Source organism: Leptodactylus fuscus, chromosome 3 (genome assembly GCF_031893055.1).
Source record: "Leptodactylus fuscus isolate aLepFus1 chromosome 3, aLepFus1.hap2, whole genome shotgun sequence".
Taxonomy (NCBI): domain Eukaryota; kingdom Metazoa; phylum Chordata; class Amphibia; order Anura; family Leptodactylidae; genus Leptodactylus; species Leptodactylus fuscus.
Window position 1 is genome coordinate 105,835,155 of NC_134267.1, and position 24,299 is coordinate 105,859,453.

The 24,299-nt window shown below is 39.5% G+C and overlaps 1 protein-coding gene across 1 annotated transcript in view; it reads left to right on the forward strand.

Moving 5' to 3' along the window:
* LAMA4 (laminin subunit alpha 4) overlaps positions 1-23,950 on the forward strand; it is a 131,029-nt gene extending 107,079 nt beyond the window's left edge. The window contains exons 20-40 of the mRNA XM_075268127.1: positions 778-917; positions 1,516-1,671; positions 2,930-3,075; positions 5,421-5,583; positions 6,402-6,535; positions 6,948-7,119; positions 7,201-7,332; positions 7,463-7,602; positions 8,570-8,705; positions 10,051-10,188; positions 11,929-12,062; positions 13,616-13,774; positions 13,952-14,108; positions 14,897-15,090; positions 18,461-18,650; positions 19,261-19,416; positions 21,746-21,905; positions 22,274-22,404; positions 22,672-22,765; positions 23,576-23,695; positions 23,784-23,950. Of these exons, the coding sequence (XP_075124228.1) occupies positions 778-917; positions 1,516-1,671; positions 2,930-3,075; positions 5,421-5,583; positions 6,402-6,535; positions 6,948-7,119; positions 7,201-7,332; positions 7,463-7,602; positions 8,570-8,705; positions 10,051-10,188; positions 11,929-12,062; positions 13,616-13,774; positions 13,952-14,108; positions 14,897-15,090; positions 18,461-18,650; positions 19,261-19,416; positions 21,746-21,905; positions 22,274-22,404; positions 22,672-22,765; positions 23,576-23,695; positions 23,784-23,929 (3,098 nt within the window). The 3' untranslated portion in view covers positions 23,930-23,950. The remainder of the gene's footprint in view (positions 1-777; positions 918-1,515; positions 1,672-2,929; positions 3,076-5,420; positions 5,584-6,401; positions 6,536-6,947; positions 7,120-7,200; positions 7,333-7,462; positions 7,603-8,569; positions 8,706-10,050; positions 10,189-11,928; positions 12,063-13,615; positions 13,775-13,951; positions 14,109-14,896; positions 15,091-18,460; positions 18,651-19,260; positions 19,417-21,745; positions 21,906-22,273; positions 22,405-22,671; positions 22,766-23,575; positions 23,696-23,783) is intronic.
* Positions 23,951-24,299: the final 349 nt, after the last annotated feature.

Here is a 24,299-nt window from a genome sequence, read left to right on the forward strand (position 1 = left end):
CTCCTAAACAGCCCAATTGCTACAGTAAAGAACTGACGTAATGCTATCAGTTCACCACTGTAGGGATCGAGCCATTTGGGATGCAGTGACTCCTATGCACACAGCCAAATTCAGTCTGGGAAATACAGCCCATTCACGGACCATTTTCCACAGACTGGACTTGGTCAAGTGAAAGGGCTCTAAGGCCAATTTCACACAGCAGTATTTTGGTCAGTTTATGCATCAATATTTGTAAGCCAAAACCAGGACTGGGTCCTGCCATGAATCCTGGCAAAAGTTATAAAAGTGCAAATTAGTGAAGCAAATATAATACTGCTCACATGTAAAGAGAAATAAAAACCAGCATTATTAATCAATAAGGTCACTGATGGGACTGATGTGTTAAGACCAGCATTTCATAGAAATAGAAGACATGAGCTATTGGTCTCACTGTGCTTCAATTTCTAATTTTTAAGTTAACTGTTTGCTTTTTCACATGCTTGAAGCTACTGACATATCTGTAGCCACTCTTGCTCTTAGCTGAGAAATACACCCAATGTAAGACATTGACAGCACAACAGCTCTGAACCTTGATAGACAATATCAAAATATGGTGCATTTTGTCACCTCTCAACCCCTCCTAGTTTGTGATGTGCCTAAAACGGAAAAGGGTGTGTGATATAAATGCAACATAGTATGCCAAAATTGTGCCTTAAAATTCAGGCACAAAGTGAGCCAACAATGTTTTTCCAGGCGAGTTTTTATACCTTATGTAAACGGCATTGTATTGTATTGCAGTTAAGAATTTGACAGAAGTAATGCCATTGCTCTTGAATAAACTGCGCACTGTAGAACACAAATTCCCCTCGAACAACATCTCATCCAGTATTAATCGTATCCGTGAGCTGATTGCACAAACAAGAAGTATAGCCAGTAAGGTATGTCTGCCTGCGTCTTCACAGTAATGGCCATCTTGGAACTGATTCACCAATGGGTTATGATTGTCTATAGTTTCATGAAAAAATGTGCACAGAACCCAACTCACATTTGTGTAATAATGTCCTCTTCCATAAAAATGAGTCAAATCCTGAGCATGGATTCCCAAAACCTCTGGACTGGAGATGGTAGATATATTGCAAAAAAAGAAGGGAAGAATCCAGCAAAGTCAGGAAAAGATCTAGAGGAAGTTTTTGTAAAACTTAGCTTTTATTTGCCATCTAAAAATAAAAGTGGTGTACAAAAAGAAGATAATCCATTACTTCAGGTCCTAACATACCACTAATATGTCGCATTAATGAAAATAATAATTAGTAAGAGTACCTTACCTCTGGCACCCCCACCAGTAATGAAATCCTTCCACGTATAAATGGAGGAACAGTTGTCTATACGCTATTCAAAGTCTGTGGCACAGATGGAGATAGCTCTGCTACATATGTCAGTCCCATAGAAACTGAATGGGGCAACAGACACCCATCTGCAAATTGTGATTGAATGTCATTCTTGATACAGCCCCTTATTGTATCTTTCTCATTCAAGGTTCAAGTATCGATGAAGTTTGAAGGCAAATCAGCAGTTAATGTGAATCTGAAAACCAACGTACTTGACCTGAAAGCATATTCCTCTGTCAGCATGTACATAAATCCAGAGGGTAGCCAACATGACAGATTTATCATGTACCTGGGGCACAAAAATGTAAGTGGTCATTCTGAAGATGAAAACTGCTTTCTCAATATTCTGCCATAGCATATAAAAAAGCTACACAACCAAATGAGACTCCGCCCACCCCACAGAGAAGAATTCCACACATTTTTCAACATTTTGCTTCATTTGATTTATTCTTTTCACCATTCACTAAGCTTAGGGAGAGTTCCAGCAAAGGATTATGGGTAATTATACAAATTCTCAAGTTCCTATTGGTCAATTTTTCAAAATGGCTGCCAGGTAGGCGGTCCATGTCAGAAGGCAAGCACCAGCAGCATCATCCTCTGTCATACACAGGCTGCCCCTTGCTGGCCATCATCCGCTTCTCGGCTGCTAATGGTCGCACAGATCACTCATCCTAGGGATCACTTGAAAGGACACTAGAGATGACCCAATAGTATTCAATCCAATACCTGGATGCCATAGGAATGCGTGTTAGCGGCCCAACACTAAGGGGTTAAGGCTTAACCTCTTGGTCTTCGGCCGCTAACACGCATTCCTATGGCAGCCACATATTCCATCAAATACTATTCGCTCATCTCTAAAGGACACCTCTTGTTAGATTAGTCTCAGCATCTACAGATCTTTAAGGGACCTGGTGTACACATACAGAGACATCAGTGAGAAGACCACGGCTTATCTAGATCCGAATTTTCTGTGTCAGATTTGGAGCTCCCTTCTTTGATAGGACCATCCTTCTAAAAGACCAATGTTTATTCTCCTATTGAGTGGTCATCTCACAAAGGTTGTATTGTATGTGTGGAATTATAGAAATATACGGTACCTCATATTGCTAACATATCTCCTTGGAGGTTGTGATTTGCATGGCTTAAAATTAGAAAAATATGACAATTTATTCATGTTCTGGATTACTAGCTATAAAATTATCTACTCTCAGTTCGGGGTTTACTGGGCAGCACATCCACCTTGTAGACCAGCTGGACAATAATGTAGAAGGAGATTTAGCTCCAGATGTCCCTATTACAACACTGAAAGGCTAAAAACCGTTATTAAAAGGGATACTGGCGCCCCTACTTCTGACAGCCATTCTGTTGAATTGAATATCTCATGACAGAACAAAGAATATGCTCCCTCAAATGTCTTATTATGAGACCCATTCGCATTGCCTCTGATCAGTATATTTTAATATCAATATTTTGTATGGTTGACATTTAAATTGATATGTATGAATTGTTAATAAGACTCTGTATATTTGCATATATGCTTATTTATTTACATTTTTTTGTAGGCCAAATCTGACTACATGGGTCTTGCAATTAAGCGTAATAATCTTGTTTATGTGTACAACCTGGGTAAAGGAGATGTTGAGATTCCATTGGACTCAAAGCCTGTCAGTACGTGGCCATCATACTTCAGTCTTGTCAAAGTAGAAAGGTAACATGTTTTAATGTGGTGAAATGAATTTTTCTAATTGAGACCAAATAAACATTTCCTACCCTTTTGCAGAAATGTGTGACTAACACATCTCCGTTGCAATAACTTCCCAACTGGTCCTAATCATGTGCACTTCATTGTGCAAATGACTTTAGGTGTTAGCCATATCCGTCATAAACGTGATATCATAATTGATGAAAGCAGCATTTGTCTAACCTTTATTGACTGCCAGAGCAGCCATGAGGAGGTCGGGGCTGGTCCTGACCACCAGATAAACCAGCACCTCATTGAGCAGTGATTAGAGGCAGCAAAAGCAGCAATGTAGACAAACACATTTTTATTTTGATTTATTTTTAACAATTCTAGGTTCTCTTCTGTCTCCATCAGACAGGAATTTGTCAGTGAGTTATCAGAGGGTTTTATGGACACTGACAGGCTGGCCGCATGATAGATGTGTAGGGAGAGGGAAGCATTTCCTGCATCTATTCACATTTTCTTAGTCCCAGAAAACCCCTTTTGTTGTCCCAAAATTGCACAAAATGTTCAGACCATACTTGTGGATCATATATAATCCTCTAGATTTTGAGAGGCAGGAACTATTGCTACGAGGATTAAACATGATCCACAAGGAAATTGCACTGGCAGTCCCTAATAGGAGTATAGATTAGATATTATAGCGCCACATGTGTCTGTGTCTTGATGGTTCAGAAAGGCACACTTTCTATTATACTCCTGCAAAAGTTACATCTCCCTAAGGCCTCGTTCACATCTGCGTCGGTAATCCGTTCGGGGGAGTCCGCATGGGGACCCCCCCCCCCCCCCGAACGGACTACCGAACTCATTTGCAAGTGGTGTGCCAGTGAAAGCACATGGACCTCATAGACTATAATGGGGTCCGTGTGCTCTCCATATGCTGTCTGCAGGAATCATGTGGAAAGGAAAGTAGATTGTGAAGTACTTTCCTGTCCACATGTTCCCTGCTGAGATCTCGCGGCAAGCACACGGACCCCATTATAGTCTATGGGGTCCGTGTGCTTTCACTGGCACACCGCTTGCAAATGCATTAGCTAGTCTGTTCGGGGGGTCCCCATGCGGATGTGAACCAAAGGTAAGAATACCTAATACCCCTCCTGACCCATGTTAAAAGACAGTCACATCCTTCAGATACAGAACTCCATTACTCTTCCCTGCATTGATCAGTAATATTAGTGCAGGTATCTCTTATATAAATTACTTTAAAGGTGTTGGCCACTTTCAGACCAATATTGACAAACAAATGTACAATAAAAAGCTATACAATTTTCCAATATACTTTCTGTATCAATTCCTCACGGTTTTCTAGATCTCGGCTTGCCGTCATTTATTCTGTTGCTTCTAGAGGATAAGACTCTGACCATGGTCATGTGATTTACGGTCCATGGTCATGTGATTTACGGTCCAGGGTCATATGATGAGTACACAGGTGCACAGCTGATTACCAGGCAGATGTCTGATTACTGGGCTGTGACTATAACGAGCAGCACCTGTGTACTCATCACATGACCATGGACCGTAAATCACATGACCATGGACTGTAAATCACATGACCATGGACTGTAAATCACATGACCATGGTCAGAGTTTTATCCTCTAGAAGTAACAGAATGAATGACAGCAGGCAGAGATCTAGAAAACTGTGAGGAATTAATACAGAAAGTATATTGGAAAATTGTATATCTTATCGTACATTTGTTTGTCAATATTGGTCTGAAAGTGGCCAACCCCTTTAACGTAAAAATAAGATAAAATTATAATATAAGTGATACAGCTATTGAATAACCCAGACAATTATAGCCATAAACTTTCAGAGCACAGAGGTCCACTATATCTGGTAACATGATTTATTTAGTAAGCTAATATAAGTATTACTCCTATAATACCTTTGTCTGCTTTCACATAAACATATTTTATATCACATAGATTTTTCTTTCTAATGTAATTCAACAATATTCTTACTGTATGAAGTGCAGGTCCTAGAAGATATTCGTGAGTGCCCTCTAGTGGAAAAGGCTGTGCACCTTTGTAATAGACAATTTCTACGTTATTGCAGGTGTGCTTGACAGCTATATAATTAATAACAATGTATTAGCAGATTCTACAGAATGCAGCTCCTTCATACTTCAAGCTAAATTCCTCCAAACTGATCTAATACACATTTATTCTGTTTCATTAACTGTTACATATATACAGCAAAGATAAATACTATACTGTAATGAGTTCTACCCATCTGTAAGAATGTGGAAACTGGAAGAATACTAGTGTCATCTTGATGTGATATTAATACAGATTGTTCTATTTTCTGATAGATTGGGAAGACATGGCAAAGTTCTTTTAACTATCCCTAGTGAGAGCAGCACAGCAGAAGAAAAGTTCATTAAGAAGGGCGAGGCTTCTGGAAGTGATTCTTTGCTTGATCTTGATCCCCAAAACACAGTCTTCTATGTTGGTGGAGTACCGGAAGGATTTAAGGTATTAACTGTAAATACATACTCTAGTGCTGTGAATAACGCTAATGCTATTTATGTAGCAAAATAGCTAAATTTAAAGGTATAACGTGCCCAACTCAAAGGAAGAAAGACATTATAGGTGAGTATACTATAAAGGGACGTTTAAAAAATTAAACGTCCCTTTATCCATGATTGGATAATCCCTTTAGCTTGGAGACCCCTGTTGCGAAAAACGCAGTGTTTTTGAAAATCTCAGCATGTCAATTCTATTTATGGAAACGCTGGTGTTTTCTGTATAGGTATAATAGATGCATAAAGTCTGCAGCGGAAAACTCTATGAAATAATAATGAAAATCACTATAGAAAAAAACATGATTAGTTCCCGCCGCAGTGTATTCCAGAGTGTTTTTTGGTTCCAGATCACAACGTAGGGCCTTAGCCATAACGTTTTCAAGGTTAAAAGCAACACTGAAATAAAATCTATCCTGTATCCACACATATTCTGATATATTTGATATATATCCTAATGTTGTTATAAGGGCTCAGTTTGATCTGTTTATTAAACGTACAGAACTTGGGGATATATGAGAGGAGTTTTGATTGTCACATTGTCTCTGTGGGTTTATACTAAGAACACATGGGCACTTTGTGTACCACCACATGTGTCATTGAGATGTCAGTGACCATCTAAAATGGGCAGCAGCAAGAAATAATCTTCTTTAAATGAGTATGTGTGACAGCTCCTTTCTTGGACAAGTTACAGAGAGCTGATACGTGACAGATTTATTGCTGAGATTTATTTGACTATTATTTACATCCGCTTGTTTGCCTTTCTTTCAGCTTCCAGACAGCTTGAATCTCCCCAGCTTTGTGGGTTGTCTAGAGCTTGCATCTGTGAATGATGATATTGTCAGCTTGTATAATTTCCAGAAGAAGTATAACATAAATACGGTCACATCACCACCATGTAGAAGGTAAGACTGTAGTGATGAGACTGGTCTCCTTTATTTTTTGTATATAAATTGATGGTTGTCATCAGTGGGTATTCACACTACATTACACCTGACACCCACTGCTGATGGCTCGAGCTCAGCTCCAAAGCAGGTCCCGTCACTATGCAATATATGTATGGTCAAACCACTACATATATATATATATATATATATATATATATATATATATATATATATGTCTGGTGTATATGTATGATGCAGAACAACAAGGGATTTCTGCTTCCCAGTCTCAATAAAGTGGTGATCGGAGGGTCAGAAACCCCCTTCTAAATTACATGTAGACATCCAGATCAAAACCTCTACCATGTAATCCTTATTTTTTTACATGTGTCATATTCCATCTTAATAACAATTTGCTTATTGCTCTGTGTAGAAATAGGTTGGCTTTTACGCAAAGTCGTGCAGCCAGTTACTACTTTGATGGTTCCGGTTACGCCGTTATACGTAATATTGAAAAGAGAGGACGTTTTACCCAAGTCACTCGTTTTGACATTGAAGTTCGAACATCTGTAGATAACGCCCTAATCTTCTTAATGGTTAATGGAGTAAGTGCATGTTTTGTGTTCTACTATTTATGCCACGTGATACTGTACCTGTATACTAACTGTTGTTTTACGATCTTCTAGACTAAGTTCTTTAGCCTGGAAATTCAAGATGGCTACCTGAGACTGTTGTATGACTTTGGATTTAGTCAAGGTCCAGTTCTTCTAGATGACTCAATGAAAAAAGCACAAATTAATGATGCAAGATATCACGAGGTACGTGAAGGCACACTATGATATTTGACAGCATTCAAAGAGATGAACCTGCTTGAGATTCCCATAATATCCAGTAGTGAACAAGGCTTAGTCATTTAAATGTTTGATATGTTTAACTTCATTTTTTCAGATTTCTGTAATTTATCACAATTCCAAGAAGATGATCTTGGTTGTTGACAGAAAACATGTGAAGAGTGTTGACAATGATAAGACGTCAATTCCATTCACCGACATATTTATAGGAGGAGCACCTTCACCCATTCTGCAGAGGTACGTTCATTTTATAATGCTCCACATTGACCCCACACAGTATAATGCTACACAGTGGCCGGAAGTCTTGGGCCACTTCATTAGTAGAGTTAGGTGAGCCCTTAGAGATTAATTTCGACAAAATATTTCTGAGGTTCATATTTCCCCCAAGTTGGTTTGGGGAAGTATTGTACTTTAGAGTCTCCTCAAATCCCAGAGTATAAGTAGAGGTCCGGGGAAGGTGAGAAAAAATAACATTACTCACCATGCCTCACCTCTCCTGGGAATCCTTTCATTATCTGCGTCCTTTTCAAGCCTCTTGTGACATCATACTCCTCGGGGGTCACTACTGTGGCCTCTTCTGGCATCAGCAGTCACATGGAGTGCGTTAACGCCATGAAGCACAGATCTAGTGTTATGACGTCAGCACACCCAATGTGCCCAACCATAGCTCTTGGTGGTGACCCTTGGGGCATGTGGCATCATTCAGAGGCTGGTAAAAGCTTGATGAGGATGCTGGAACATCGTTGGATGACCAGAAGATGTGAGTATAAGTGTTTGTTATTTTTACTCACCTCCCCTTGACCCACTGTCCGCTGAAGGCTGTGCAGTGATTTGCTATAGATGTGGCTTCTGATATTTATCAGCAGCCATATCAGGACTGTAGTGCAGCGTTGTACAGCCTAATTTTTACTAATGGCTCACAACCCATGGTAGTCTTCACACAGCCCCCCCAGAGGGTCATGACCACCTGTTTGGGAACCACTGCCTTAATATATACTGTATATAAAAAAATTATTTTATTAATGGAAAATTTTTGCTACTTGAACAAAACTGTTCAAAAAGTAGATAAAATGAAAAACACTAAAACTGTACAAGTTTTCCTGTATACATCTGTTGTATTGTGTTGTACATGATGATTCACTTGTTACAATATATAAGAAACATACATCAGCTAATATTTATGTCTCTATTGTATGTTCTGCAGTATGCGGACACACCTAGCTGCAGATATAGCCTTCCGAGGATGCATGAAAGGGTTCCAGTTCCAGAAGAAAGACTTTAATTTGTTAGAAGAACAAGACACTATTGGTATTAGTTATGGATGTCCTGAAGAGTTATTAGTAAGTTACAATACATTATGTGTATAATAGGGAATTTACCAGGGGAATTTATCACTAATATTATGCTAGTTTCAGGTATAAAAAGTTGCAGTTTTTGGTAAACGGACAATTTTGCCTAAAAAATTGTGACTTTTCGGATGTTTTGCACCACACACTCAACTGTCCTCACTTTTCTGTTGGATAAATGGCACATGTACAGTAGCGCTCTGAAGATCCCATGCTGGAGCTACTGTACTGTGTACGTGAAGCTTGCAAATAGCTGCAGTCCTGTAGTAAATTGATAAAAAAATTAGACGTGATAAAAACCCATAGACATGCATATTTAAAAACAGCCATCTGATGGCCATTCAAAAAACGGGTGCCACATGGCTGTTTTTCACATGCCTTAGGCTGGGTTCACAGTACTGTTAGCTCTCTATACAGCTCTCCTCTCCGCATGAAAAATTCAGACAGATAAGTGATGCAAGCAGCGCTTTTCTCTCCGTATTTTTCACTCTTTTCAGGCAGAAATCGAGTAGAAACCACATGGATCCCATTATAGTCTGTGGGGTCCTGGGGTTTCTGTGGGTAACCGCTTTTTTAAGGGGATTAGGTTTCTGTTTGGGGGGTTCTGCTTGGGGATGCTGATGTAAACCTCGCCTTAGGCCGGGGATCCACGGGCTGGAAATGCTGCGATTTGCCCACGGTGAAAACACTGCAGGAAAAATTGCGGCATTTTACAGTACTTGCAAAGTAGATCCCATGCCCACTTTGCGATTAAAACTGGTGTGGTTTTGGAAATAACAGCATGTCAGTTATGTCTACGGAAACGATGGCGGCTTTCCTGTAAATCTAACCTATTTTTTCCTGTAGATATAACAGAACAGTAACAGAACAGAAAGTCCATGGATGAAAACTCTGTGAACTTTCTGTTCAAAGTGCTGCGGGAAGAACCGCGATGCGTTCCCAACGCGGTTGTTCCCACAGCTCTTTAGCGCGGTGTTTCTGGCCTGTGGGGCCTTAGTGTTTATCTGAAAGGAGAAGGGGCACAGCAAGCTTGACTTTAGGCACTACCTCTCCATTCCCATTACTGCAAAATGCTAATTTGAATAATGAACCAAAGTACTTTTATAAGTTATAGAAAAAATGCTGTAACGTAAGACAGACAACAATGAACAACTGGCAAGATGCTGTACCAGTTCCTGGTGATAGTTTATGGGGCAAACTCATAGTGACAGGTTCCCTTTAACTCTCCATAAAGGACAATTAAAGCAAGTTATTCAAAAGTATGACTACTCATTAAATGCTTATATATCTCAATATATCTGCACATATAATAAATCACTTTATCTGCTTTTAATCCTAGATGTCCCGCAGTTCTTATTTTAATGGGCAAAGTTTTATTGCCTCCAGTCAAAAATTGGCACCATTTGATGCTTTTGAAGGGGGTTTTAGCTTTAAAACACTACAGCCAAGTGGATTGTTGCTTTATCATTCTGATGGGGTGAGTAGACATGTATCATATTGATTATAATCATGTTTCTCATATATAGTATATAGGATTCTTGAGATCCAAAGATGTGTTTTGTAACACTGTTGTCATTATGAAATGGTCCATAATTCAGTCTGTGCCCCTGCTGTAGCGTTAACAATAATCTTAGCAGCATTGCTCAATATATATTCACAGTCATTTAAAGAAGTATTGGTCTGCCAACTAAGTGCAAAGCATTTCAACTCTGAGCCATAATTAATATTAGTTAAGTTACAACGTTTAAAGAGATTGGCCCACAATATAGGTATTATGTATAAGTGTCTGATCAGTGGGTTTATAATCATAAGAACATGATTCCTGAGGCCCCCCTCCCCCCCCCCCCCCTTTATGAACAGAGCTGATGTTCCATTCTCTTCTGTAGGATACACCAAGATAACTAGACACAGTACTTCTTTTCAAGAGTTCTATAGAGAAGAATGAAGCAACGTTCTTTGCTGCCACTTTATTCAAGCGATATGGAGATATGGGGACTATGGGGACCCCTTCTCATGATCACATCCCACCAATCAGAAATTTATAGAATGACTTATTCTGTGAATACCTGAGAAGTTTAAATCTTGGAACAACTCTTTATAACTAAGACATTAATGGCTGAGGTCAAATACCCAGCACCCCCTCTCCTTCCCTCCATCCTCAATCAGCTGTTTGAAGACATTGCAGTATTCAGAGACTACTTACCAATCACAGCTCCATATATTAAATAGTATATATGCTTGGCATTGCAGCTCAGCAACATTCACTTGAATGGGACTGAGTTGTTAGCAGACTATATTATCAGTGAACGCAGGATACACTTCCTAGAAAACCCCTTAAATGAATACCGTATATACTCGAGTATAAGCCAAATTTTTCAGCAGAAGCTTTAAAAAAAATAGAAAAATAAAAGTTGTAAATCTCTCCTTTCCCTAGAATACATGCAAAAGTAGAAAATGACTGTGAAACACATACACATTAGGTATTCCTGTGTCTGAAAGTGCCCGCTCTACTGAATATAGGGTATCTGCAGTGCTCCTGTTCCGTCGGGAAGGGGTTAATAGGAGCACTGCAGATACAGCAGATTCAGCCAGGCTGAATTCCAAGTGGGGGAAAAAAACCTCAGTCCTCAAGCTCAGGGAAGGGGCAGACAGAGAACCAAAACACGCCCTCCCCTTTCCCAGCATCCAGCAACTACTGCACCCAAAAACTCTGACCATTTTAATTCTTGAAATGTTCCAGTAGCTGCTGCATTCCCCCCCACTCCCCCTAGGCTTATACTCGAGTCAATAAGTTTTCCCAGTTTTTTGTGGTAAAATTAGGGGCCTCGGCTTATATTCGGGTCGGCTTATACTCGAGTATATACGGTATGTTCTCCCCAGAACACTATTTCAAAGTTTTTGTAACTATAAACTGTATTTATAACTGTACTAGAAAATATACATGTGAATAGTACTCATATACACAATACAAACAGACACTCCTGCAATATCATGCAAATAAATTGTCACTACACTATACACAGACATTTTTCCTTTTTGGAGATGATAATAGCCTTCTGTATATCGGCCGCACATTTTTATTTGTAATGAAGCTGATAGATATGTTGCTTCAACCTGAACTTTCCCAACTAATTATGAACTATAATATGTTGATACTTTTTACTGAATAAGATTACGTAAATATATTTTTTAATCTTTTTATTTGTTTTCTTTTCAGACGGATGTTTTTTCAGTTTCAATGGATAAAGGTGCTGTTATCCTAACAGTACAAGACATAAAGGTACAATCGAAAAACAAGATGTACAATGATGGACACAGTCACTTCATTGTTGCTTCAGTGTCACCAACAAGGTACAGCGAGTTTGCATTTCTTACCTATAACTTCCAATATATTTTGTGTTCATATACCTTCACTTATGCATTTACCATAATAGTCATTAGTTTTGAGTATTTCCATTTAATCATATTTCTCCAACTTCAACTTAAATTATTGCAGTCTAGCGATAACATTACTATGATATGTACTGGATACTGTAAAGGGAGGATTGGTCTCCAGGTTCTGTAGTTTTCCACCAGCTGTCTAAAGTGTAAGGGGAATCTGTACCAAGAACAGGTCCTTTTAAGTTAGGTTTCCTATTTTCCTATTATACCTACCAGTACCACACCAAGGTGTGAGGTGAAATAAGAAGTGTAGATTGCTGTTTGTTACCTAATGACTTGTTTGGTGGTAGACAGTCTTTACACAAATCTCAGCAGGCTGACTATTCCACAATCTAGACCACTGATTCTCAACCTTCTCAAGTGAATTCCCCTTAGTGAGAAAACCCAATCCCAGTATCTCAATCAGGTGTCTCCAAAGTAGTAGTCACTTATGCATATTAATACAACGATGTCTCATTAGCAACTATGTAATGGCCCCCTCAGTGCCCCACACACTCAGTAAAATGTCCAAATAAGTGCCCTCATACTCAGTATTATGGCCCCATCAGTGCCCCCCACATTTAGTATAATGGCCCTGAGACTTCAGTGCTCCATATGTAATATAATGGTCCCTACATGTAATATAATGACTGCCACAGTGCCCCCTGTATATAATAAAACGTCTCCCACAGTGCCTCCATATACAAAGGTCCCCATGATCAGAGACGTTTATGGAACAGATTAAGAGTACCATAGGTCCCAGGCTGTTAAGAAACTACATCCACCCTTTTCATGCCAAATATCCCTGTGACAGAATAATGCCCCATAGCAGCCCCCACGCTGTATAATGTCTCATAACAGCCCTCCACACAGTATAATGTCCCATAGTAGCCATTCATGCAGTATAATGTCCCATAATGGCCCCCATACAGTATATTATCCCATAGTGGCCCCTCCACACAGTATAAAATTCCATAGTAGACCCCATACAGAATAATTTCCCATAGTCAACCTGCATACAGTATAATGTCCCATAATGACCCTTCTATATAGTATAATGTCCCATAGCAGCCCCCATACAGTATGATGTCCCATAGTGGCCCCTCCATACAGTATAATGGCCCATAATGGCCCTCCTAACAATATGTGTTCGAGGGGCCCCTACTTACACAATATTCCTTTCTACACATCAGCATACTATGGATTGTCATTGCCTATTTATTCACTATTTATTACTTACCAGTGTCTTAAAAACAGTGACTATCTAGGATAAGCCTAAACTAATATTTCAAAGAGATTTCCTGGTTAAAATCCCCCCAAAACTTTAAGATGCTTATGGCATAACTTTGGTAAATGGAAAAAGTTCGTCTTGCTACACTTCAGTCCATGGTTTTCTCACCATTTGGGCTTACATTGAATAAAATATATTTTATTTTCATATTGGCTAATATCTTCCCAATTAACAAATGTATTTCTTCCTGTAGGTATCATCTGCTGATAGATGAGACAGACATCAGTTTCCAGGAACGGGATAAAAAAGACACAAACCTTCCAGGTGCAAGAAAATTTTATTTTGGTGGCTATCCAAATGGCGTGTCACAAGCTAATTTTTCAGGCTGCATTAGCAATGCTTACTTCTCCAGGTATGTTCTTAACTACTTAAAAATGGTTGGCATTTCTACAGAAATATCTATGAAAACAAAGAAAAGAATTGAACCCTTTGACCTTAGAACAATGTTACTGATTAATTCAGCATCAATATAACTCACTAGTGTGCAATGCATGTGTCACAATATTTATTTGTCTTTGTTGGTCCATAGAATTGACAGAGATGTGGAAGTTGAAGACTTTCAGAAATATACAGAAAAGGTTCAGGTGTCTTTGTATGGCTGTCCTGTTGAGACACCCCCAGTTGCTTTAAACGCCCATAAACGTGGCAAAAACTCTTCCAAACCAAAAGGAAAACAAAAAAATAGAGTAAGTAATACAAACTACAATTCATTGAATACAAAAAAAATTAAAATTTTTAAGATACAGGATAGTAGTAGCTACAATGATTTTATCATTGTGATAAAAATATCATTCAGTTGTACTTGAAAAACTAAAGGTAAGTTCACACGGAGCTTTTTGGTCTGGAACCTGAGGCGGCCTCAGGTTCTGGACCAAAAACCGGGTAGCCACAACTGAAAGCTGGTGCACTGAAAAGGCATCCAGCCGCGCACTCCACTCCGGATTAGGCCCAATGAATGGGCCTAGTCCGGAGGAGGGAGTGTCTTCAGGCCAAATCACGAGGTGAAACGGTCTAAAGAATGAGCATCTCGCTTCTTTTGCCGGGAGCCGGAAAAAAATGGCTCCCGGAAAAAAGACCTGAGAGGCTCCCATTGATTTTCAATCCTCTCTTGGCTTTGGCTTCAATAATGCATCAATAAAACCTCAACAAGAGTCCTTACCCTTAGGATATGTTCACATGGCAGAATCTACTGCGGATATAGGGGCGGATTCTGCTCTGAAATCCAATTCAGATTTCGCATTCAATTGGGCCTAATCACCAGTGGAAAGCCGTGACAGAATGCTGATGCCCATTAACATCCTGTCACAACACGACTGCTGGCGAATATATGGCGGCAGAAAATGAAGAGGAATTCCTCTTCATTTTCCACTGTGTGAACAAACCCTTAGAAGGCTCTAAATTAGTTATTCATTTTTCCACATATATTAACATTCTACCTTTTTTTTTTTCTTTTTTTTTTTTAAAAAAAACACAGATTGGAAAACATAAAGCAGATCCTCCACACAGCATTGTTGGTCCTAAGAACATAAAAACAGAGGAGCAACCAGAGGTCAACTCTCAGTGTTCATCACCTAGCAGACCGAGAGCTGTCAGAAATGCCTATCTGTATGGTGGAACTGCTAACAGTCGCCATGAATACAAACACATTCCTAGACAATTCTATCAAAAGTAAGTCGTTGATCTAAACCATAGTGATCACATTTCTGTCAGGCAAGTTAACTGGCTATGACATCAGATTGTCAGTGAATGCCCAAAAGGATATGTAATGTTTTATTTTTTTTAAATTGTGCAACGATATATGGTAGTATAGTATAGAGTTGTGTAAGGTCATACAGTATTCTATGTATTTACGTGTCATATATATATATATATATATATATATATATCATATATATTATATATGTGTTTATATACACACTGTTAGGATTGTGCAGAGACTGCGGCCATGATATGGGCGTCGCTGTCTGTGCCTCTGCACAATCCAGGGTTGCAAGGGTTAACTTGCCTTGCAACAGCCGGGCGTGGTCGACTGGTTGATCGACATGTGTGTCAACCAATGGACGCTCGGTTTGGGCAGCTGGGCTATTTGCTGGTGACCGCCCCTTGCCTATATAAGGGGGCTGGTCTGGACGCCCGGCGCTCTATGATCTCATTCAAAACCTGAATTGATGTGTGTTGTGTGTGTGCTTGGGTTCCTGCCTGAAATATTCTTAGAATTGCCCTAGTTAGCAAAAGACCCCTGAGCTAGCAATGCCACTGGTAGTCAGGCAGCATGCTGCCTTGTATGTGTGGTAAAAGTCTGTAGGGTCAGCTAGCAAAATCTTCCCAGACAGGGTGACTGGGAGTGGGCTTGGCAGTAGTTGCTTGGGTGGTTGGGTGGAACTACCACACACAGGGTTTACTTGGTCTCTGGCTAGTCCTGGAGTTCAGGCTAGCCAGTTTGTTTGTGCGGCTGCTCTGACTGCACAGGGCTCTGTGAATTGCAACAGAGCACACCTGGTAATTTAATTTAGCTGCAGTGACAGTAACTGTTAGCCTTTGTTCACACCAGGTTGGTTAGTAGTCAGTGGCCCAGAGGGCTCCGTGGGGTTTTCATTTAAGTTTTTTTTTATAAACCCTGCTGACCATAACACACACACATACATAGAATTCAAATCACTGATTTAAATAACCCTTTTGTCGATAAACATTGTGCCATGCACTTTCTATTTTTAGACACTGAAATTGGTCACAAACAAAGAGAATTTCTCCTTAAAGGGTTGGAATTAATTTTACAAAATAATTACTTTATCTACCATAATATATCCCGCCAGTACAAAAGTGGCATCGTCCTATGCCAAATAGTTCATAGGGGTCTTTGAACAGCAGAACATTCTGTGCAGAGAGCCCCAGAGGAAGCAGTTCCTTTTTTATAGAACGTATATCGATGACGTTTTCATCATCTGGAAGGGAAATGAAATAAGCGTCCACGCTTTCTGTTAATGACAATACATGTGGAATTGAAGTTACACTTAATGTAAGTAAAGTTCATGTGGAATTTTTAGATATTGATCAATCACCAGGAGAACATCTCTACCACCAACTTTTTTCATATCAGTTCACATCAACAGCTACTTACCTTACACCAGCAATCACCTCCAAAAATGGCAAAATAATATCCCATCCACCCAATTCCAAAGAATTAAAAAGAATTGTATGAAAATGAGTGTAATGACAATTTAAGATAAAAAAGAAAAGATTCCTAGAGAAAGGATATCCAGAAAAAGTAGCGACTAATGCTTTGCATGAAATTTAGCCAAGATGAATGTTAGAGATCTAAATATCACTTTTAAAAGAGCTTCAGCTATTAAAAATACTTTAGTTGCAAATATCCTGTGGCAAAATACAGTGAAAAACATTCAAACATTACAAAAAAGAAATGGTAGGTGCGGAATCCCTAAATACATGTGCTGCCAAACTATAAACCACAAGTCTGACTTTGCTTCACATGTTATGGGCAATCGAGTCTTGACTAAATCTCACCTTATATGTCAATCTACTCATGTTATTTATCTAAATAAATATAAGCGCTCCTTGCAATACATAGGACGTACAATCCAACCCCTTCATAAATGACTTAATGTGCATAGACCTAACATAAATAAATATTACTTAAAACATGAGGTTCATTGTTCTCTCTATCACAATGGAGAAAAAGACCCCATAAGCATCACACCAACTGATAACATTCCAGAGAACAGTAAGAGATGATCTGAATTCCTGCAAAACAGAAATATCGACTAGATTTACACTGATGAGAAAAGGGTAACAATGTTTTGAACTTTTGACTTTCAGGCTCCAAATCTCACCATCCACTACAGCTCCAAACGTCAGTCTACCATCATTTATAGACAATCATCTTGGCTAGCTCATACATAAATTTTACTTGCAACTATTTAAGACATGACTCGTGAGTTGACCAGTATGCACCAACATTGGGAATGTGTAGAAGAGACCTGACATCAGATTTCGATCAAGACATGCTTGAAACTGATCGAACGCATGCCAGAAGGATTCAGGCACTGTTGAAAGCCAAAGGTGGTTTTCCAAAATAATAAAAATTTAAAAATGGATTTTTAGGAGTAAAACAGTAACAATGTGGTGTCAGGGTCTGGGGTTGCTAGGTTGGGTGGCATTGACACACAAGTCTTTAGTCCAAAACAAAGGTAGAGTTTATTTTCACTCAAAAAGGTTGTGCAGCAACAAAAGGAAAACAATACAAAAATAAATCCCTGCCCGGCTAGGCTCTAACTAAACATAGAATAGGTTACCTCACCTAGAATAACAGTAATCAAACAGCCAGTTGAATCATTCAGGACACAGCTCCAAAAATATGTCAGCTCTCCAGCCAAGCTCTGCCCAAGTGTTGCTGCTGGAGTTGACTTCTTAAGCCTCCTTACGAGGAGACTCTCTGCAGCTGAGTTGCTGCTGGAACATCCCCAAAGTGTGGACTGGAGGGGGGTGGAATGAGAGGTCCCAGTACCAAACCTACCTTCCATTCCTAAAAATCCAGCCCAGTAACCGGAACTTTGAAATAACACTCAGCAGACAAAATTATCTGCTGAGAAATGTTCTTTCTGGAGTTTTCTCATTTCACCCACCTTAGTAGTCTGGGTGAGATGTACACTCCCTCCATTACCTGCCCAGCCATTGGCTTACAGTGGTTACCGGACAAGAATCTGCATAACTAATCATTTGCTAAATAGTTGCAAGTCAAAGTCGTATATGAGATAACCAAGATGGTTGTCTATAAACGATGGCAGTCTCATATTTGAAGCTGTAGTGGATGGTGAGATATGGAGCCTGAAAGCCAAAAGTTCTAACCATTCTTACCCTTTTGCTTGTCCGTGTAGAAGATGTAAACCATGAACCCTGATGGACTTATGAATTAGGCAAAGTTCAATGATGCTATAACAATTATCTTTAAAACAATATAAATAGGCTGTTCTTATATATGCTGAGTTCATATGCAATGCATTCTTATTTGTATATCTGACAGGTCTGAATTATCTTTCCGCTTTCGGACACATTCATCCCATGGAATGATCGTCTATGTGTCAGATGAAGAAGAAAACAACTTTTTAACTCTCTTCCTTGCTCATGGTCAACTACATTTCAGATTTAATGTTGGTGAACAAACACTGACAATAAAGAGCCAGGAGAAATACAATGATGGCATGTGGCACACTGTAAGTCACTTTCAACTAGTCTAGTAGTATTGTCTTTATATCAAGAGGTGGAAGGCAAAATGTGTTAGCACACAAGTATCTTTACTTACTCAGAAAATACACTGCCTTATGAAATACTACACAAATAAATAGGTGTATAACTATTTTATCACAGATAATTCAAAGTATCAAGTTGCTGTAACTACTATTCTTGGCAACTCAACTGATCACAACAATGAGGATTCCTGAGACTCTTGTGTGAATGCAGCAGTAGTGGACACAGATCTTCATCTCTATACATATTTCTATGGGACTGGCAGAGACAACCTAGTACAGAGCTTCCCATAGACGTGAATGTGAGCGGTGGCTTGCCAAATCTCCTAACAATTTAAAGATGTATGGATTTATCAAAAAACTATAGATGAAGGTGGCGTGTTGCGGAGGAAGAAAGGATGGATATTTACTTTGCTAGACCTTATGTTTGCATCTTTCTTCAGTTTCTCTCTCGACAGAGTTAGGATTATGGATTTTATGTCATACCTCAATGCTTTAATGTCTGATTTATTAAAGTAATAATAATGGATGTAAATTATTTTACTAATCAACTCTCTTGTACTATGTTCTCAACTAGATAATATGTGTCCGTGATGTGAATAAGGGTAGACTAATTATAGATGGTCTCCGAGTACTTGAAGAAAGCCTTCCACCTGCTCACACTGTATGGAATGTCACGGCACCTCTTTATATAGGAGGTGTAGCTCCTGAGAAAGCTATGAAGAATGTACAGGTACACTTGGATATTCACCTTTATAAAACTTCAATGGGGTTTCTTAAAAGAAAGAACTTTGGGTTCTTGTAGCTTGTTTTATGTGGATTGTTCTGCACAATCATGAATATATAGAATATCCCCTATGGTATACTATCATTTCCCTATGATATACTATAATTTTTGCATGATCCTATGATCTATACATAAGATCATGCAATAATTCTAGACACAGAGTGTCATGAAGGAATTAAACAGATCCCGAGAAGAAGGTAGAAAATCAGATACCATCAATTAGATGCTATGGGATACTTTTCTGTTTTTCCTATAACATTCTACTCTATAGTATAAACTAATGATAACTAGAGATGAGCGAACACTAAAATGTTCGAGGTTCGAAATTCGATTCGAACAGCCGCTCACTGTTCGAGTGTTCGAATGGGTTTCGAACCCCATTATAGTCTATGGGGAACATAAACTCGTTAAGGGGGAAACCCAAATTCGTGTCTGGAGGGTCACCAAGTCCACTATGACACCCCAGGAAATGATACCAACACCCTGGAATGACACTGGGACAGCAGGGGAAGCATGTCTGGGGGCATAAAAGTCACTTTATTTCATGGAAATCCCTGTCAGTTTGCGATTTTCGCAAGCTAACTTTTCCCCATAGAAATGCATTGGCCAGTGCTGATTGGCCAGAGTACGGAACTCGACCAATCAGCGCTGGCTCTGCTGGAGGAGGCGGAGTCTAAGATCGCTCCACACCAGTCTCCATTCAGGTCCGACCTTAGACTCCGCCTCCTCCAGCAGAGCCAGCACTGATTGGCCGAAGGCTGGCCAATGCATTCCTAATCAGTTTTGCTCAACTACACATCTGATGCACACTCGGCACTGCTACATCAGATGTAGCAATCTGATGTAGCAGAGCCGAGGGTGCACTAGAACCCCTGTGCAAACTCAGTTCACGCTAATAGAATGCATTGGCCAGCGCTGATTGGCCAATGCATTCTATTAGCCCGATGAAGTAGAGCTGAATGTGTGTGCTAAGCACACACATTCAGCACTGCTTCATCAAGCCAATACAATGCATTAGCCAGTGCTGATTGGCCAGAGTACGAAATTCGGCCAATCAGCGCTGGCCAATGCATTCTATTAGCCCGATGAAGTAGAGCTGAATGTGTGTGCTAAGCACACACATTCAGCACTGCTTCATCAAGCCAATACAATGCATTAGCCAGTGCTGATTGGCCAGAGTACGGAATTCGGCCAATCAGCGCTGGCTCTACTGGAGGAGGCGGAGTCTAAGGTCGGACCTGAATGGAGACTGGTGTGGAGCGATCTTAGACTCCGCCTCCTCCAGCAGAGCCAGCGCTGATTGGCCGAATTCCGTACTCTGGCCAATCAGCGCTGGCCAATGCATTCTATTAGCCCGATGAAGTAGAGCTGAATGTGTGTGCTAAGCACACACATTCAGCTCTACTTCATCGGGCTAATAGAATGCATTGGCCAATCAGCGCTGGCCAATGCATTCTATTAGCTTGATGAAGCAGAGTGTGCACAAGGGTTCAAGCGCACCCTCGGCTCTGATGTAGCAGAGCCGAGGGTGCACAAGGGTTCAAGTGCACCCTCGGCTCTCCTACATCAGAGCCGAGGGTGCGCTTGAACCCTTGTGCAGCCTCGGCTCTGCTACATCAGAGCCGAGGGTGCGCTTGAACCCTTGTGCACACTCTGCTTCATCAAGCTAATAGAATGCATTGGCCAGCACTGATTGGCCAGAGTACGGAATTCGGCCAATCAGCGCTGGCCAATGCATCCCTATGGGAAAAAGTTTATCTCACAAAAATCACAATTACACACCCGATAGAGCCCCAAAAAGTTATTTTTAATAACATTCCCCCCTAAATAAAGGTTATCCCTAGCTATCCCTGCCTGTACAGCTATCCCTGTCTCATAGTCACAAAGTTCACATTCTCATATGACCCGGATTTGAAATCCACTATTCGTCTAAAATGGAGGTCACCTGATTTCGGCAGCCAATGACTTTTTCCAATTTTTTTCAATGCCCCCGGTGTCGTAGTTCCTGTCCCACCTCCCCTGCGCTGTTATTGGTGCAAAAAAGGTGCCAGGGAAGGTGGGAGGGGAATCGAATTTTGGCGCACTTTACCACGCGGTGTTAGATTCGATTCGAACATGGCGAACACCCTGATATCCGATCGAACATGTGTTCGATAGAACACTGTTCGCTCATCTCTAATGATAACTTTTTCCCAGTCATAGAAAAACATGAGATAGATTTAAAGCAATGTATGCATTTGTACATTTGGTTATAATAATAGTACATTTTCTTTAGATTGATGCCGTCTACAGTTTAAATGGCTGCCTTGGAGACCTGCAGCTCAATGGGCGCTCTGTAACTACTCCATCCCAGGCATTTAGTGTGACACCTTGCTTTGAAGGTCCAATGGAATCCGGAACCTATATTTCTTCAGAAGGCGGATATATCATTCTAGGTATTGACCTAATGAATTGAAACACTGTATTACACAGCAGTTAGGCCCTGTCTGGTCTGTCTTCATAACAGCATTTCTTTAACATGAACATGAGAGTAAATACAGCAAAGCACACACCGGGTTGTAATGACATCTGACATCACAAAGCAAAGCACTGAACTAGTAATGCATGAAGTGAATAGCAAAAACAAGTAACACAACATGCAAAGAAAATACACTTATTACACTTTCTTGGAAAATTGCTTAAAATGTTCTCATCTCCACTTCTGAAAGCCAAAGAAGTGTATCATGTCTACGAGATGCACACAATGTAGATGGGTGAGCACCTTTATAGTCTGGTTTACAGTAATGTATTTTCATCCTTACAGCAGAATCCTTCAACACTGGTGTAAAATTTGAGTTTGTAGTAGAAGTTCGTCCAAGGAGCAACTCTGGTATTCTGTTCCACATTCAAAATATGCATGAAGAATATCTAAATCTGCACATGAAGGATGGACAGGTAATGCTATTCTGGAAAAGACAGGCTTTTTATTTACTCAGATTTCCCCTCAGTACCTTTACTTCTGTTATGGTCATGTCATTGTGTTTTTCCATGACTCTGATGTCACAGTATTTAGAAGAGCAGATAACCATGCTCAGCTAGACTGATAGTGACTTAGAGGGCTGGGTATTATATTGTGTCTAAGACACAAGTGGTAAACTGCTTGGTAATGTCAGAATATTACTGTCCAATTATTCTGTTTTAATATTTATATTTCATACATAGGTGGTAGTGAAAGTAAACTTTGGCAATAAAGAGTTCTCTACACATGTTGTGCCGAAGCAGAGTCTCTGTGATGGACAGTGGCATAGAATTGCAGGTTTGTAAAAATAGCACTTTAATAAATGATAGCTTTACTGCAAACTATAAGAAAAATTTTACTAAAATAAATACAGTTAAAGAGTACCTCCTCTTAAAGTGAACCTATCAGGAAAGATTCAGTATGTTCTCTCTTTTATTCATTTGTTTCTTTCCTCTCTTTGCTTAAAAAAATCTAGGTGTTATCTTGACAGCACAGCATGTATGTCTGTACATAGAGCAGCAACGTTCTATCACTAACAGAATCCGCCCCATGACTAGTTTTAAACATAGAAGATCAAAGATATAAATAAATAATTGCCATGTTTTACTGAATCTACTGCCATAAAGCTTCTCCTGTTACTAGTAAAGTCTGTACACGTTTGTTGCGAAAATATGCAGAACTTGAAATGGCTGTATCTTTGGCTGTATACCACCTAAAAGAAAGGTGCTGTCATGGCTAGAATCTCTACCTTTTGTAAATGCTTCAGCTCCAACACTATATGCTGCACTGAATACAGTGTACAGTCTCCCTGGCATTGCTTAGTGGCAACTTTACAGCCTGTTTTTTTTATTATAAGGAGGCTCGATAAGTTAATAAAGTATATTACAAAAATGTTCATCATAATCTCCCCCCCCCCGACACAATCCCCCCCAAAATAAATAGTAGTTGCATTTTAATCATCTTATATGATGAATTTTTATTACCTAATATGTATCATTCAGATTTTCTGCATTTAGTATAACAATATTTTGTATTTAAGTTGTAATATACGCAATATACTTTATAATAATGTATTATTATTACAAATCTCCTTATATATTCTTACAGTTATAAGAGATGCAAATGTGGTGCAACTAGATGTGGATTCTGAGATAAACCATGTTATCGGACCTCTAAACAGAAAGCTGGTCAGCCTTAAAGAGCCTATATTTGTTGGAGGCGTGCCAGGTATATTGTTTATATAATATTATATTTATAGTATAGAGTTCACTTTATATCTATCTAACATGGACTTTTTATTTTGATATTTGTATAGATCCTTTTCTTGCACCAAGTTTGACCACAAGAAATTCTTTCACCGGCTGCATCCGCAACTTTGTGATAGACAAGCAGCCAGTGAGCTTCAGCAAAGCATCGTTTGTCAATGGCGCAGTCAGCATCAACACTTGTCCTTTATTCTAAGTCACTATGCACAATAAAAATTTGTACGTATTTACTTAAGACTGTTTGTGTTGCTACAAAAGGTTATTGTTTCTAGACGGTATAACAGCTAATAACAGCACAAGCTACACCATATAACACCTCAATCCTATTCCTAGCATGGAAACTGAAATATATAACATCTCAATTCTGTACCTTGAAAAGTGTAATAGCCTCGCTACATGGGATAAGAGGTAACAGATGTATTATAATCCAGAAAATAATAATTACTACCAGAACACACAGAATATGTTATGAAACAAAGCCAGGTAGCCAATAAAAATAGGTCAAACCAATTCTGTTTCAGAGACATGAGACCAATATTTTAGTGAAGTGGTTCTATCCTTCAAAA